At 31.9% G+C, this 18,649-nt stretch overlaps 1 protein-coding gene across 10 annotated transcripts in view; it reads right to left on the bottom strand.

Annotated features, from left to right (window-relative positions):
- Window positions 1-18,649, bottom strand: part of LOC145245888 (uncharacterized protein C20orf96-like) — a 2,261,276-nt gene that overhangs the window by 127,634 nt on the left and 2,114,993 nt on the right. Inside the window, exon 12 of one of the 10 annotated variants that reach the window (XM_080107805.1) lies at window positions 1,508-1,726. The exons of the other annotated variants lie outside the window; for them this stretch is intronic. Coding sequence (XP_079963931.1) covers window positions 1,702-1,726 — 25 coding nt within the window. The 3' untranslated portion in view covers window positions 1,508-1,701. Of the gene's footprint in view, window positions 1-1,507; window positions 1,727-18,649 lie in introns of those variants that run through there. 10 annotated transcript variants of the gene reach the window in all.

The following is an 18,649-nucleotide window of genomic DNA, read 5'->3' as shown; positions in this document are numbered from 1 at the left end:
TCATGAAAAACAAAATTTTGAAACATTTGAAAACAAATGTTTTTTTAATATACTTTTCTTGGAAAAAAATCCCTTTCATATAATTAAGCTTGCTGTAAGCTTTATCTTACTGTGTTAAACTTTTGTTTTCAATGTTTGGAATTTTTCATCTTGCTTTTGTGCTGGTTTCTTCCTGCATTTTTCCAACGGTTTAGCATAAACTGCTGGGAGATGCTGATTCAACCTTGAGTCAGATTCTGGATCAATACCAAAAATTATTAACCGATTCAAATTAGACTGTAAAATACATATTAAAAAAAAATCAAATATTTACTTTATTTAATGAATCCTTCTAGTATAATAAATATAAAGGTTACTAAAAAATGCCACCTTTAGAATCATTAAATTCGCAAACTTTTCTTCAAATCCAGCATGTATGATACAATCTATGTCTGACTTGTCCACCAGATTTCAGTTACGAATATCCAACAGATTTTATCACTGTTTAATGTTAAGCACACCAGGGTACAATATGCAAAATTGAGCCATTTTTAACAACATGCAACAAAACAAAAGAATGAGTGAAAAAAATAAATATATACAAAAAAAAAAAAAAATTACCAAAAGTAAGATAAGTTACTCTTCTACCTAATGGCATAAGACTATTTTTGTATTTTAACTTACTTTAAAGCGTTTTTAAACTTAAAAAGAAAAGTAAAGTCAAGTCTGACGAGTTAGAACGAAAAAGAAAATGAGAGATAAATTTGTCAGTTATTGAAAAAAATAGCAGTCTCCAAATAACTATGTCAAGTCTTGATAATCGCTCAAAAATCGAAGATTAAAACATTTGTAGAACATATTTTGCAAAATTAGTCACATTTATTAAATATGTTTCTCCGAGTATTCTGTCTAATTTCCAATTTTTTAGTGATTATCGAGGCACAACATGTAAAGCTGTTAAGAGACAGTTATTTTTATGATAAATTTGATCAGTTTCTCTCTTGGCATTGCCCTGATTTTACTTATGACTCTTTATTTCAAGAACAACTTATGGAGTAGTTTTGATGGACAGTTTCTTTGTTATGTTATTTTCTTTAATGGCTGAGATAATTTATATTTCAGTCAATAAGACCTTGTTCGGGGGAGGGGAATATTGTGTTAAGTGGTGTGCTCTAGCTTTATGTGAAACAAAGTTAGAAGTAACATTTTTATGTGTAAGCACATAGATTGGACGAACTCATCTAAGCATTGTCTTTTTTATAGTCGTATGTTAATAGACATATAAGATGCCATGAAAAAAAGCAATGAAAAGAATAACAAAGAAATCACCATGAACATAAAACAACAACAAAAAAAGGAAAAACGACAAACGTTTTATTTTTGGTTGCTGAAGAAATAAAGAATAGTTTATATATATATATATATATATATATATATATATATATATATATATATATATATATATATATATATATATATATATTTGTCCATTAGCTATTTATTTTTCCATGGACATAATTCTTTTTGATCGTTAATATTGGACGCTTTAGGTCATTTTTTTTTTTCGATGTCTTGGTGCACTTTCATAGATTTACATGTTTTTCTTGTTCTTTTACCATTATTTTTACTGTTTTTATTTCGTATAGACTAAACAATTCTCGTCATTCTCACTTCTTGTTTTAGTCTAAGAGCAATGGAGCTGAAGAAGGCAATGAGTTTGAACTAATGTATTTGGTGTGATTGTACACTGAAAAGAAAGAAAAAAAAAAGAAGAAAACTTATCAATAAGCAAATCGTATTTGAAATGGACAAAAATGAATTGTCTCTTTTCACTTTTGATTCTGTGCCTTTTGTTAGGATGTAGTTCATTATATGAATTTCATTTGCAGAGTATTTAAAAAAAAAAAAAAAAGAGGTTGAACCTGTAAATTCACGTTCGTCCGTGCACACTTTTCTTAATAATTACGCCTTGGAACTTTTTGAAATTTTGCACAAACATTAAACATTATATGAGTAAAAAAGTAACAGAACGGATTTTCCGGGAAAACTCTGGTTGCTCTTCCTAGGGGTGCCTTTCAAGTTAAAATGGCTAAAATTGACACTTTTGTGCTAATTGAAAAACAATTGATTACTTAAATTTTTATAAAACTTTCTGAAAAGTTGTAACCAACTGATTTCTATATAATTTTGTTTGTCTATACTTTGCGATAACTCTTTTAGGGCTAATAGAAACACTCCCTTTCTGGGACTATTTTATCATATTTGTCAAAAAATTTCTGTGTATGTCTTTTTAGCAGTTTTACATGGTGCTGAACTCAAATTTAAATATGTTAAGGCCTTGGGGACTTTGGGAGCTAAATGGTGGGGGGGGGGCAGGCAAATGATGGATTTAGTCATTTCTTTTTTTGCATGGTGCAGAACTTAAATTTACATATGTTAAGGCCTAAAACTGCACCGTTTGTTCATATTCACCAGAATTTGACGTCCCCTGGAGACTTTTGGGGCTAAATGGGAGGTGGAGAGTAAATGCTGAACTTAGTCATTTTTTATGCCTCGTTCACTGTGTACTCACGGGGACTACACATATTTAAATTTGAGTTCAGCACCATGCAAAACTGCTATTTAGCAGTTTTACCAGCAGAAAATTTTGGACAAATATGGTAAAATAGTCCAAGAAATGGAGTGTTTTTATTAGCCCTAAAAGAGCTCCTGGGGCACACCCAAGAGTTATCACGAAGTATAGACAAACAAAATTATATAAAAATCAGTTAGTTACAGAAAGTTGTAACTAACTCCAAGGCATCAATTTTTTTTAATAAACACAATAGTACAGGTCCACCCTCCTTTTATCGGGGACCAAAAAATATTTGTTGAGCCATACTCCTGCATAAGCAATTCATTTTTAGAAAACTTTTGGCCAATCCATCAGTTGTTTCCAATCTTTGGGTAGTGGAACTCATAACATAGTAAATATGTTTAACCCATATCCTCGAGTAGTCCAAGACCTTGATAAGCAGTTGCTATTTAATAGAAAAAATATAGAAATCTTTTTTACCCTGCATGTCGATATTTTGCTACAGTAAAATAGTATATTGAACAAAAAATTGATTATGCAAAAATAAACTTCGAATTGATTATGCAAGAATAAACTTCGGTTTAAGTCTCCTAAATTACGGTGAGTAGAATTGTCCATGGCGTAACAGATAAAGTGCTGAGTCGTAATTCTAAATGACAGTCTTCTGGAGATTGCAAGGTTCAATACTTAGTGTGGGCGATACTAAGAATACAATTACAAACTACTTAAAACTTCTACCTGGTCATGAATGACAGGACGTAAGCAAGTTACTTTTGTGAATTAAATACTGGTCTTTATTCAAAATTACATACAGATTTCAGAGTTCTAAAAAAAGATTCCCAAATTCGACAAGATACACCTTAAGAAGATTCATTGGCTAAAAACGTTGAGAAAATAACATCGAAAATGAGAACAGTAATTTGAATAATCTAAATGATACAAAGAAAATGAAATTGAATTATTTTACAAAACTATAAAAAGCAAAGGTGTAAAAAATTACCAATTAATTTTACAGAAAGACAAAATAATGTATATAACTGATTTTTTTTCTATGGAAAAATGATTTCTTATTCATATTCAGTGCTAAATTTTGCCACAGTTCTTTTTTTTTTCCAAACCCCAACAACAACAACAAAAAACCTATCATTATTTTTTTCATACCGCCCCTGATGACCTGCTGTCATCGTTTTAAAATTCTAATGGACACGTTACCCTTTTGCATCGTTCGCATATCACTTAGATTTCCAAGAAAGCCTTCCAAAATGGCGGAACAAAAAATTTACTTTATATCCCATATTACAATGAAAGGAATTAGAATTGAATTAAATAATTATTTCAATGAAACTGCCGTTTCTAGTGAATCAAATATATTGCACGTTTCATAGAGTCTAAAGTATTAGTCCAAGTCATCTTTTACAAACACATTTTGGACTAATACTTTAGACTCCATGAAACGTGCAATATATTTGATTCCTGCAAAGTTTGGTGATCCATTAAAAATTCTCGTTTGCAATTTTTCTTCACTAATTCTGGGAAAGGCTGTATAGATATGATCAAAGCAGTCTTTCTCTTGTCAAGAAATTTAAAAGTTGCTTAATTAAACCCAACTTGATATGAAGTGGATGAAAAGTAATCTTATTTTAACTAACGTCTTTTCTCTGATATTCATTCTACTTATAGCATCTTGTTCGACTTTAAAATAGTTTATTTGGGAATGTTTTTCTTTTTTTTTTACATGGAGGTCACCACTTATCAAGGCCCAGAGGCCACTCAAGGATAAGGGTTATTGCGTGTACAGTAATCAATGAGATAGTATTGTAGTAATCATTAGTATTGGAGATTCGATAGAGTGTCTTACTAAAGGGGGCGGTTTGTCAGGAATTTGTTTATGTGGGATTTGAAGACATCCAAGTTATAGTCAGGTGGGATACAGGCAAACGGAACAGAGTTCCACAGGCGTGCACTTCTGAGAAAGAAGCTCTGCTCATCGAATCTACATTTGGATTTAGGCACAGATAAAGAGTGGGGAAAATTATTGACAGTAGTTTCAGCCAGACGGGTGTTTCTCATGAAAGATTGGCGAGGAGGGACGAGAGATTGGAGCTCAGACAGGCACTTGCCATGGAAATAACGATAAAACAAAGACAGACTCGCAACGTCTCTCCTGTGGGAGAGAGGCTGTAGGGAAGAGAAAAGGGCATCCCCCACTAAGCTACAAAGTCTATTTTGTACTCTGTCAAGGCAGGATAGGCTGTTTTTGTCATCGACTTCTATGTGCATATTCAAATTTTGTTTTAATGCCACACCAGCAAAGGAAGCATGCATATTCAGTGACTGACATTTCATTTCACGATTTAAAATTTCCAGGAATAGTTTTTCAAGATCTTCCAGTCTGTGGAACACATGCAAATCTTGTCAATCACATTCAATTTTATTGTCAAAAATAGCAAAGTGCAACAGGTCATGCTAAAAGACAATTAAAACATACATATAATCTATATACTATCTGAATGTTTGTCTAAGGTGAATTTAAAACTTGATATCTATTCCCGTAGACCACACTCATTGAAAACAATTCATTATATATTATTAAATGTTAAAGAGCATATCAACTATTACATATATTAGTTAAAAATATATTTTGAAAGTATAAATCATAAACAGGATGTATTGTAAAGAAGGCGTCAGAAAAGGTCAAACAATCGAGACAAAATTCATTTTCGGAATGTTTTCTTCCCTCCTCTACAATCACTTTCTTACAAGAGATGATGCTATTATTCTCTGCTCTATTGTTACTTTTTGATAGGTGCTCGATTGAGCTACGATCTACGGTTCTCTATTTCTAAAAAAAAATTCACAAAGAGGTTGTCTAGCTACAACCACTGTCAATTTTCCTTTCTCCCTCTGTGTACCTAAAACTAATGATCATTTATGATGATCATTAGTTTCTTTCCTAGAACTACCCATCTGTGGAACACAACACTGCAGGGTTGCTTCATCGCTGACTGCAACGTAGTCATTATCAAGTCTATTGTAAATAAATTCTCATTGAACTGTCCTTTTAAATAAACAAATTCTGACAAATTACAATTATCGTTACCAATTAGCATTGCCCTGATTTTAGTTATGATGGCTCTCTTCAGAGATTACAATATTGCCATCAACCTTACCAACTCATTAACTTTAATCCTTATCAAGTGGCTTTCTGATCTTGATAAGATTTGAATATTCAGTAAAAAAAAAATATCTCCATTTACCTGTAACAAAAATATTGTTATTTACATCTTAAATTAAAAGTGGAATTAAAAGAAAGTTAGAATTACGTGAGCTCAACTAGGTATATAATATTAAGGATGGGATTTAAATCTTGATTCATCGAATCAGAATACTGCATTTGAAACATGCGTGTCAGGATGGACCAATTGAAAAGGAATTTTTGAGCTGTAAGATTTCATTGTTTGCTGACGTGACATTTGAAAACAGCATTCAGATTTGGAAAGAGATGTACATATTTATTTTTGTTTTCATTTTGTTTCTTTTTGGTTGAAGAATTTTTTTATCAAACAGAATTAGAATTTCACCCTTCTCAGAATCTAAAAAAAAAACTGCAGACTTGATTATTTGCAAAGTAAAAAAAAAAATTGGGGAAACAATAAAAATTAAAACAAAACAAAAAAAAAAAGATGGAATGATTGAGATATTCATTTTCTTTAGTTTAGATTTACCACAAATAAACTAGTAACTTTTTCCTTTTCATAAAACCTTTTAAAATATGAGAAAATGCTTGAATGAAAAATTTATCTGAACTATAAATATTGATTCGATAAAAAAAATCAATCACTTTTCTTTTTATTGTCTTAAGCTAAAACTGAAATAAAAATGTTGCTCTTTTCTCTCTCTCATATAATTATATATATATATATATATATATATATATATATATATATATATATATATATATATATATATATATATATATAAAGACAAAACAAAAGTTATATAAACTTAAAATTTTATAGATATATCTTCCCTCACATAGTGTTTAATGGGGAGGGGCATATTTAAGAGGTCCTCTTGCGAGTAATTCCAAAATTACATATTTTCAAATATACTACTTTTATTTATAACCTTTTCAAAATCTCAAGATATAAGCCTTTTAGTTTACGACTCATCCAATGAAATAATATGACCTTATGTTTAAAGTGTAATGCAAACATCTTTAACCATAAAAGATTTACAATAAGAAAACAGTTTACAATAAGTATTGGAATTGCTATCTTTTCACCGACACTTTTTTTACTTTTTCACATTTTCGAGGTTAGAGTTTTCTATTTCTTATATTTGTTTTTTTATTTCATTTAATAGAATTTAAAATTCGTATAGATTTAATTTCTTGTTTGATACTATCTTCTTAAAAATGTGTAAGAAAAAAAAAATTCAGAGACCAGCAATCCGTTTTTCTGGAAATGTGTAATCGAAATATATTTCTACACTTTATTCACAAAATCTGATGAAATCTGAATCTTATTGAAACAACGCATCTTGTAAAATTGTCGATAATATATAATCGATGAGAGATAAAAAATAAAGAATAATTAGAATAAAAATTATGTCAAATCTCTATAGTATTTTGTCCAGACTTTTACATCATCCTATAAATGGCATTTAGTAACATGAATCAACGTTTTTTATTGATCTATTTCTCTCTGTTTAATTACATTCATGCTGTTGTTTAAAAGGTCAGATACCACATTTTTCCTTTAAACATAGATTACAAATCAGCTCTGGATTGCAACCATATCATTCATACATTAGAGACCCGCCATACTTATGCTTACAGGTGCAATATAATAACATTTGTTAGAGAGTATAACAAGCCATGTTTTGTTGAGCAGATGGGTTAGAGAATAGGATTTTAATATAGTCAATTGATAAGGATGCGTGATACAAGAAGTAACCTTTCCTCATGATCATCTGAACAGAAAAATTATAAAAGTTCTAAAAATGCAACCAACCATCCAACAATTTTTGACTAAATCAACTCCCTTTCTTTTTTTTTTGTTCTTTATTTTTTACTAGCGAGGGGTACCTGGCGTTGCCCAGGTGTTTGGAGGTGTGTGTGAAAACTCCGGGGGGGGGTTTAAAAATGTTTTGGTAGGTAAGTATGAGGATCAAATCCGAACCCTTGAGGCAAAATTGTAAATTAAAGTGTGAAAAAAAAAAAAAAAACAACGTGCGACGTTAACGATTGCCCCACTGCGAGATGCTAACGGAAACAAGTTTGAATTTATTTAATTACTTGGATTTGACAGGTGCCCTTTTTAATGAGTTAATGAGGTCAAGTTTGACTGCGGGATAGTATTTCATTTACTGTGGGAACGCTTCCCAAGATGTTATAGGAAAAAGACTAACCCACATGCAGTGAGTGACAAATGTTGAATATTTATCTTCCCAAAGTCGAGCAAATTAAATAGACAGGCGAGCTTCGTTAACTTTGAGATATTACGATTTATATGTGATATAAAAAGTTTTAAAAAGTTGTTAGGCGACCGACCGCTTCTCTGAAAAAAGCCTTTTGTAGACATACAGAAGAAGCGAACACATATACAAACATACATACATTTTCGCTTTTATATTTATAGACTAGCGAGGGGTACCCGGCGTTGCTCGGGTGTTTGTAGGTGTGTGTGGTGTTAAATAAAAAAGAAACCGGGGGGGGGGTAGGATCGAAGCCGAAGCCCTGAGGCGAAGTTTGAAAATAAAATTGGCCAACCAGAATGAAGCATTGTTATAAGCGAATAAGTGAAAGATGTTTGAAAGTCGTCGAGCGTTACGACGACGACGATGACCATGTAAGCATTGTTATAAGCGAAGTAAAGCGGGGGGGGGGGGGTAATCAAAACATCGAAAAAAAAACACCAAAAAAACTAACGTAAGGCAAACGAACGATGAAAACAGAAAAACGAACACGTGAAAAATGGCTTAAATAAGCCTGTTTCGATATTAAAATTTAAAAAATCGGTGGGTACCCGGGTGTTTTGGGGTGTCGCTAAGAATAAGCGAAGTAAAACAAAAACAGGAAAACGAACGTTACGTGAAAAATGGCTTAAGTAATACAGGGTTCAATATTTAAATTTAAAAAATCGAAAAAGAACAAAACATCTCACACCACGATTCAAACCCAAAACGTTTAGATAATGAACCGAGGCCTTAACTACCTGATCTAAAGCAACGTATATGAAATTTGTTCGGTTTTTCAACTAGGTCATGACGTCATCTGACACATGCATTGTTGACCCCCCCCCCTGTCGAAAATTGTCGATTTCGGGGTGAAAAAGTTAACGTTTCTCTCTCTCTCTCTCTCTCTCTCTCTGTTTGCGTCTCTCTCTCTCTCTCACACACTTCGTCTTCCTTACTCTAAAGAGTGTTACTAAAAATGAAAATGGCGTCTGGGTTTGTTTTTTGTAAAAACTTGATCGTTAATATTTTTTGTAAGCGTATTTTTTTTTTTACTTCACATTTTTGGCTTGTTATTTTTCGTTTAACTATCGTATCTAACTATTTTTAACGTGCTAATAACTTTGGTAATGTTGTCATAGCATAGAAGTTCATAGTTTAGCTTGTGTGGGGGTTAAATTTTTTTTACCGATAACAACAATGTTTTTTAAATTCAGACTGCCATTACAGCTTGCTGACCTCAAGATCACGTGACATGACTCAGCGGGTTTTAAATAGAAGTTGACCCAAAATAAACGGCCCCGTGTATACTTTATGTAGAAGAGTTGGCGCCCGTATTTTTTGGGGCAGTTATAAATCGATTTAAAAATATGTAATGTTTAACATTAAAATGTCACTTTTGCCCCCCCCTGAAGAAAATCGATCAGTTGATGCATTTCTGATGGTCCTTTTGGACCAATTTTTCGATATTTGTCGTCCGGAGGGTGGGGCTTTCATATGAAACCAAGTTTGTGAATTTTTGTTCCGTCGGTCAAAAGTTTTTAGCAGACATACATACATGCATACATAGATACATACATACATTTTCGCTTTTATATATATAGAAGAAGATAAATGTGCTTCATTCAAATTTTCCTTGGGCTCCAATAGTATGACCCAAGGTAACACGATTTGTAGACAATCTGAAATAGCCTTCTTATTCAAATATGAATTATTTTGTGATCCATATTTTCTTTGACTTTTGAAATTCTTGACATTGCATGATATTTTTATTTAGGTGTAAGTAGAAGCGAGAGCATCTTTCAGCAAATCAAAGCGATCGCCATTTGGAAGAGTAATGTACCGTATATTTACTATTTATGAATTCTATCACTCTTTCTTTTTATTTTAACAATTTATTAATAAGATTATTTGGTCGTCATTTTTAGACAAAACCTGAAATATACTATTATTTCTATTAATATATATTCCAATACTCAATTCACAGGGGGATACTTTAGTATCGTTTTCTCTCATGCATTATCGGCTTTTTGGGAGGAGGTAGTGTAATATACATTTGTTATATTATTCTCTCGGGCATTACTTCCTTTTATTTTTTTGGTGGGGGTGGGGGAGTGTTATGTCTGTTTTATGGTCATAATAACATCTTTTGAGTAATTGTGTACACCAATATTAGGCAAATTCAACAATGATACTATATATACTAATAAAAATGTTCTCTCTGAGGGAATATTTTGCTGTTTTTGTAAGCTAATAAATACAACAAATAATTTCACATATATTGTCATAATATGGACTGTTCTAGAGATAATTACTCTTCTAGTATAATACATTTTCCTATGTGATTACCTTCCACACCCATTTTTAAAAAATGAGATTGTCTGGTTACTAAAGATGAAATGCAAAAAAGCAATAGTCTGATATCAGTGTGTAAAAAAATTCTTTTTCCATTTCAAAATAAATTGTACAAAAATCGAACATGCCATAAATATTATTATGACGTTGTCATTAACTTGGATGTGAAATTCGTTAATTTTTTTTCAAAAGCTATTCAAATATATCCTATTTTTATGGAATATAATATGTATAAAATTTTCCAGGGTAAAAAAATTAGAAGTGATCCTGAATATATGTTCTCGTTTATATGTCGAATATCTATGCGCTTTCACCTCAAATTAAATCACTTTAAACTTGAAATATGCATATGAGATTTTAATGACATTTAAAGTATGTGTATAAGCCAGATATCTTTTCGCAATATTTCAGCCTTTTTTTTAAAACTATATTAGAGAATGAAATGGGAAGAGGGAGGTAACTAAAAACAGTTATATGGTTTTATGGTCATATTGAAAACATACATAGTAGTGATCCTTATTCAATCCCGAGCAACATCGAGTTTTCCTAATAGTCATGAAAGCATTAAGAAAGTAATTGAAAGTTACTGGAATAATTTGATCTCAAAGTGTGCATAACATAAAATTCTTTTAAAATACTCTTACTCAACTTTACTTAAAGATTAAGAACAAAAAAAAAACTATTTTGATAAAGCAACTTTTACAAAACCATCGAAACAAATCCTTTCCTAAAATGTGGAACTTCTTTAAAAAACTACTTTGCTAAAAATGATCCAAATGGAAATCTGACCTCCCTACAGAGATCAGTACAATGACAAAGAAAAAATAATTTCCAAATATACACTGGCGGTATCATTATACTTCATTGTCTTCATAGTATTGGGTAATGCGTTTACCTATTTTTTTTTTCTTTTTCACAGTATCTCGAGAGAAAGAAAAGCATTTATCAATATCTACAGAGACTGAGAGGCATCTTTCAAATAACTAAGTATTTTTTTTACCTAATAAGCTGACAACTATTTTTTAAGAGTCGTGATTGCTGCAACTATTCTCATCGACTTGTACTTTTTGTCTGGGAAGATATTCTCACTATATCCCTCTCTCTCTCTCTCTCTCTCTATATATATATATATATATATATATATAATGTATGTATTTCTCGTTGTGTATTTCTGGAATTATTTCATATATTGTTCATTCTCAAAATAAATTAGGCAAGTGTGCATATGTGTGTATTTGGAGTATGGAGAGGTAGTTATGCCATAATTACATCCTGCCAATTTCTGACATATGAGAGACAGAGAGATGTGCATGACCCCAGAAGGTAAAAGGGCACAAATTGGATAAATTCTTGGCTTGCCGAACCAAAATTGTTCATCATATAATGAATATACGAGACAAGAAAGAAAAATTAGGGGACTGAAAAAAAAATAAGAGAAACATTCATTTTTGTCCCTAAAATAGCTGTTGGAACATACGATACATTACATGAAAGGATTATATATATATATATATATATATATATATATATATATATATATATATATATATATATATATATATATATATAATAAAGTTAGCTGACAGAAGTCACCAAAGGCATTCTATGTCTTTCAATCATGCTTTTCAAGAAATAAAGGATTGACAGCTTTACAAAAATGTATTGTTTTGTTTTTAAGTTTTTTTTGTCTTTTTAGGGCAAAGATATCAATTTAGATTATATCCCAAAGTCTCAACATTAATATTGATATTTTTATCTTTGTCAGTTGATTACGAGTTCATTAGACAACGATTCCCGCCTCACATACTTTATGATAGGCAAATCAATATTCTGGACAATTCTCATTTTCCATTTGTCAAAATCTGGAATAAATTCTACTTTCCTTTGTTACAATATGCTTTTTTTTTTAATAGAGAAAAGAAATGCGTAATTGGCTGAATCATTACTACCACAGATTTAAGGAGTGACTATGTTCATATTCTGTGTGTGGTGCATACATATCGTCCACTCTATAATAAAGATCAATATTGCTCTTGTTTCATTTTTCTTTAGTTGGCGTTCTCAGAAATCACGCGGCCCCTACTTGGGGCTAACACTTAAACTCTGTATGAGATACACAGATATTCGAATATTCCATTAAAGTTCTTTAACACAAATTTCCTCTCTCCATTTAACCATATTAATATGTTATAGTATATCTTTCTTTCTGGTCTCCTGGTCTTACTCGATTCCAGAGCAAGAATTCATCTAGTCTGGTGGAGTATCCAGCTTCGTGTTGCTACTTGAGGTAATATATCACTTGGAGAAGGTGCACCATTCCTCATAAAAGCTAGTGTGAATTAGCCATACAGAGGAGATCTTATTTGGTCTATGAATACAAAATGTGATTTTGAATATTTAGTCAGGGTTTGCTAGTAGGAAAAAGTATCCTCATGCCAGGTTGTCCTGACAAATTCTTTGCACAGAGAGACGTTAGACACTTGAGGATAGTGTCTGGTAGACATTCAAGTTCTGTGTATGTATATCTATATATTAATACGATAGTGTGTGTTATTTTCTGTGTCACGCTTACATCCGGGTCGTTTAATTGTTATGTACTAAACTGGCATAAATAATTTTACCAAGAATTCTTCATAAGTTTTGGTTTCAGTTTCGATTATAGCTGAAGGAACTCAAGTTATATATATATATATATATATATATATATATATATATATATATATATATATATATATATTCATAAGTTTTTATTTCGGTTTCGATTTAAGCTAATACACCCAAGTCGTATAGATATATATTTTTTTATTTTTGAAATTGCAACAATCAATCCATAGAACATTAACTCTATAATAATATATACGAAATTTGCAAGAAAAATTCAGTTTAATTTAGACCCTTATGTATAGGGCTCTAATGAGTAGCGTAGCAAGGGGAGGGGCGACACGTGCCAGGGGGCGGCATTTTGATAGGCTGAAAATAGAAGAAATAATTGAATAAATAAAAGCTTACAAAAAATCTGAAATTTTATACCAAATTGAGTCTTTAAGGTTGTAAAAAAAAATCGGAACTTTTGGGGGTATCGGAATCGGGAAAATGTGTCCCTATTTTCCATTTCCAAAATCGATTTTTTTAAATTTTTATCTTAAATTTTTTATTACTGATACTAATGATAAATATTTATTGTTTTTAAATTATCACTAAGACTAAAAATGATAATAACATCAAAATACGATATAAATTTATTATACTTGTAAAATATATATATTTTTTAAATTTGCATAAATTCTCTACATAACATTTCAAAGAAAGCAGTTGATTTACATGTTCCGAAAAATGTTGAAAAATTAAACAAAATATTTTTGTCAAGAAAAATACTTTCAAACATCATTGATAATTAAATGATGCAACGGAAAATTGGGCACTAGAAACTTAGCAACAGAAAAGTACGTAATTTTTTAATTGTAGAAACATTAAGCAACTACGGAATAAAACCCGACTGAAAACAGATTTTATGATCATCCTATCGAGGGATATAATTTTAAATATGAACGAAGCGCTATATCTCAAACACTATTTAAGTGGCTTTCTATTAAATACTGCCGAATTCCTTTAAAGTTTCGAACAGTCACAGAGTAATTGATTTTTATTTATTTATTTTTTTCGAACTTTTAACAAAATTTTATAATTGCTGAAGTATTTATCAAGAAACCGAAAAATATTATGGTGAATGAAATCTGGTAATAGGATTTTCATTTATTACTTTTTTATTAATATGATAATTGTAAAAGATAATACAAGAAAAGTGTTCTTAGAACGCGCACCTAACTTAGAAAAATAACGTTATTTGCATTCAAACAAGAGTAAATTTTAAAAAATATGTATATTTCTGTGAAAGACATCCGAATCCTTTTTAAAACTATATTCTCTTCAAGAATGGTCTTAAAATCTATCTTCAATTAACATTTATTCCATAGATGCTTAATTTTCATACCTTGCCAAAATTAGTTCCCCGGTGTCTAATTTTTCTAAATTTGATTAAAATAAAAATATAAAAAGTGATTTTTAATGTTTTTGATTCATTTGGGATTTTATCTGATTTGTTTTGGTGGGTTTTGTCCGGTGTGCTTTTGTCCGGTCCCTTAGCTCACATTGGCAAAGTTTACAAGGAGTTTTTGATAGCACTTGTGATGTATCTCACAATGATCAGATGTGTGAGGTGTTGCGCTACGTAAAAATTGACGAAAGCGAAGGTGGAGGAGTCGCTTCTCCGCTTCATGGAGACAAAGAATTGAAACGCAGAGGAAATTTTTTAACTAATTTTAAGAGAACTGGAGAACGATGGGATATTTGCTAGGCACTTGATAATGCCGCCGTTATGGCAGGCCACCAATTGGGTGTGCAGAAACACATTTCTGAAATCAACCCAAAAACTCTATTTGTGCCTTGCACAAACCATTCATTAAATCTGGCTTGTGTACATGCAGCTTCTTTAGCGGTTCACTCTGTTACATTTTTTTGGCACACTGGATCGGTCATTCTAGTTCTTTTCTGCATCTGCACATTGCTGGGACGTCTTGATTCAGTTGACCAGTCTAATTATGAAGCGGGCTGTGGAAACTAGATGGAGTAGTTGAGCAGACGCTGTAAATGTTGTGACAAAAATGTTTTTTTAAGTCGTCATTGTCCTGAAACAGTTCATGGAAGGAGAAAATACAGCCACAAGATCAGATGCATCTTTAATTCTCAACTCGGTACTATCGTTTCCGTTTCATTTATTTCTGAACTTTTGGAAAACTATTCTTGCAGATATCAATGATGCCTAGAAGTATCTTAAAACAAACGGGCTGGATCTGCAACAATTTTGTTAGGCTGACAGCGATGAGAGATTGCCCTCTTTAGAATAGAGAAAAGATGGTGGACACTGCAATAGATGAGTCAAATAAACTCTGCTCTGAAATGGGGATAAGTATGGAGCATAATGTCTGCAAAAAGAAACGAATGGATGGTGAAGGATTGACTGATGCAGCGCTGGGGTTTGATATTGACTTGAGACGGGAAATTTTGTTCGCTGTTGACTGAAGAAATATCTTGCATATTTCAACAAGTTCACGATCTTGCAAGCAAAGACGCTTTTCTTATACATCAAATCTGCTTGATGATAATTGTCAGTTTGGTGAAGTTGATGAAGATATAGAAAAAAGAATTCTTTGCTGAAAGGAAGAGATTACAGTATTTTGTGAGAGTTTCAGAAAAAGACAAAATCAATGGACCTCTTGAACTTTTGAATTTCATACGGATACCACCTTGGGGATTCCGTCCCTTATATTGTGAACTTGCTGCACATTTTCCTTACCATCAATTGGATTTCCATCAGTTTGTTCATTAGAAAAAATACAAAGAGGTGATCAGAATCTATCACTGCTGCAAAATATCTCTTGCTCTTTCTCAAAACTGAAGCTCATAAAGAACGACAATGAGCCAGACAAGGCTTACAGACTTGGCAATCCTCTCCATGGAGACGGAACTTGTTGATGGAGTAAATATTGAAAGAGTTACTGATAACTTTGCCAAAACAAAAAAAAATAAATAAATAAAAGAAAGCGTGGAAAATCTGATTCTAAATTTTCATCCGACGATGCTTGGCGGCAGTTCTTTCACAAAAAATAAATTTATTGCATTATTTGCAATTTATAAATAAATTTATTAAAAAGTTTTAAAACTATTTTTTTAAAGGGGTTGAAACACTTTAACAACATCAAAAAAGTAAATAAAAATGATTTTATCATTTCATAACATTTTCAGGTTTCCAAATGTTCTCATTTAACTTTATTATTATATTTGTTTGTGTAGCCAATTAATTTAACATTTTTTTATAATTTGAATTATACGTTTTTTTGTTTTCAAAAATCCTTCATTTCCTTTATTTGCGTATCAAGTCTGTATCTACTTGTTTACGTAGCCACTTAACTTAATTTAACAAATTTTTTTTTCAATAATCTGAATAATACGTTTTTGTTTAGAAAAATCTTTGGTTTTCTTCGACAACGACCGTATAGGAGTACTGTAATAAGATAAAAGTCTAGGACTAATAGCAGCGGTCTAAAATTAGACACTTGATTGTAGTTCTATGTAAATAAATATTTTGAGGGCTTTTTGGAATTTTGAAGGTTAATAAGTTATCAAATGCCAGCAGGAGAGGGGTGGCAAATCTTACGACCGCCACGGGCGGCAAGAGCAGTTGCTAAGCCACTGGCTGTAATGATTTGTTTGAAGACCAGTCTGCATCACGAAATTTATTATTAAGACCCTCTGCAACAATGGCTATCCTCTGGACATTGTTGAATCTATAATGAAAAATAAAGTTTCTAACTTCTACAAAATGGAAGAAACTTCAGAAGACAGATGTCCTATTTACCTTCACCTACTTTGGCTAGGTAATATAAGTGTTACATTTGCCAAATAAATCTCACTGTTTGTATAACAATGTTATTTTTTCCTCTAGACTCATTTTCTCTTCAATTCAAAAAGAGGTTCTACCCCCCCTCTCCCATAATGATTCTATTGTGAGCAAAAAGAAAATCCATCGTTTCTATTTGATTCTTCCTCAGTTTTATTTTTTCAATCCCCCCTACGTCATATTTTCATTATTTTTTTTTTATTGTAATTTTCTAACCTCGATTTAATTCTGTTGAGCTAAATTTGAAACTGTTTAGCTTAGCCTTTTCATGTTTTTAGCTTTTAATTCATCACATTAAAAAATTTGGTTATATATATATATATATATATATATATATATATATATATATATATATATATATAAAATTAAAAAAAAATACTAGAAAAGATCATTTCAAGTAAATATCAAGTCAGAAAATTTTATTTTTTTACAATTTCTCTAGTGAGCTGTTTTCTTTCTTTTTCCTGTTTTCTTTTTGTATAAATTGGTAAGTTTTTTTTCCCCCATTTTTTTTTACTTCGCTGGTTGAGACGTTAGTTTATATTAATATTCATGTGAACACTGGAGAAGAATAATATTTTTTCATCATTTTTGACGGAAGGTGTACAACCTCACCATTACAAAGTCATATTTTTTCTGGTGATTTAATACTTTGGGATTTTTTGTGTCATTCAGCCTACAGGACGATCTATGGCAGTTGAGTGGGACATGGTTGAAAGTTTGCTGGACAAAATTAAAAATCTAACATGTTCCAGTAGTCCACTCTCTCCACATGACTTAATCGTTTGTACAATATAGAGCCGTACAAAAGATTCATAGCTATATAAATATTTTTTTCTTTACCCCAAAAAGGGTATATTGCCATTTGGATGTAAGGGTCTACCGTGGTCCTCCCACTACGCAGGTCAGCAGATGTAACCTCTAACTCGGCTGACACTGCAATGGCCGGTGTTCGTCTATCTTTCAGGAGGACCCAACATGAATTCTCAGCATCGCAGGCTTCGGGTCGATTTCTGCTGAAAATCAATTAGCTTTGCATGCAAGCCAAAAAAAAGGACGACAAACTCAGAGGGTTCTAGTCTACGAAAAAGTTAAATTTCGAAAATTACAGGCTTTTACATATGTACAATTTTCAGTCCGTTTTCATTTCATAAACTCCACGTTCACTTATTCTCTCGGATTAGCGGTGGCGGCGACGGCCAGGTAGGAGTGATATCTCTTAGGTTCTCTCTCTCCGGAGGTCTGGCTTAATCTGCTAATTTTGGCATGGGCATTCGCTTATAAACCAAGAGGAAGGGTTGGTTGGAGTAATTGCCAAACCAATCAGGGTCCAACACGTCAAGCTGGAAATTCCCAAATTTTGTGGGTGTGCAACCATACTGGAGTTTCATCGCCTGCGAATCTGGGATGAAAACTCAATTTCTGCTCACACGCCCCAAAAGGTCAACATTGTCACTTTTCCCACTCAGAAATCCAAAAGTCTGAGCAGGTGTTCATCAGGCCAACGAGTGCATGATCTCATTCCACATTATTCTGACATTTCCTGTCATTTTTTTTCTTAACAATAAAATGTATGTCTATTTGTACAAAACACATTAAATTCATTCCTTTTGATAGGTCACCCGCTGCTGTCCAGGATTCAATCAACATTTAACAGACAATCTCAGCATATTTACCCAGCCTTACTCAAGGTTTTAGGGGATCTTAATCTCTCCAATGGGGAGCAATATCGCTCCCCTAGACGGTCACGTCATACTACTATTTAGGACCATATCTACAGAGGACTATGTAAGATGATCAAGATGTTTGTTCACATTACATTTTAA

Source organism: Euprymna scolopes, chromosome 1 (genome assembly GCF_053919585.1).
Source record: "Euprymna scolopes isolate OS-2025 chromosome 1, ASM5391958v1, whole genome shotgun sequence".
In the NCBI taxonomy this organism is placed as follows: Eukaryota; Metazoa; Mollusca; class Cephalopoda; order Sepiida; family Sepiolidae; genus Euprymna; species Euprymna scolopes.
This window is presented reverse-complemented; position numbering and strand designations above follow the sequence as displayed.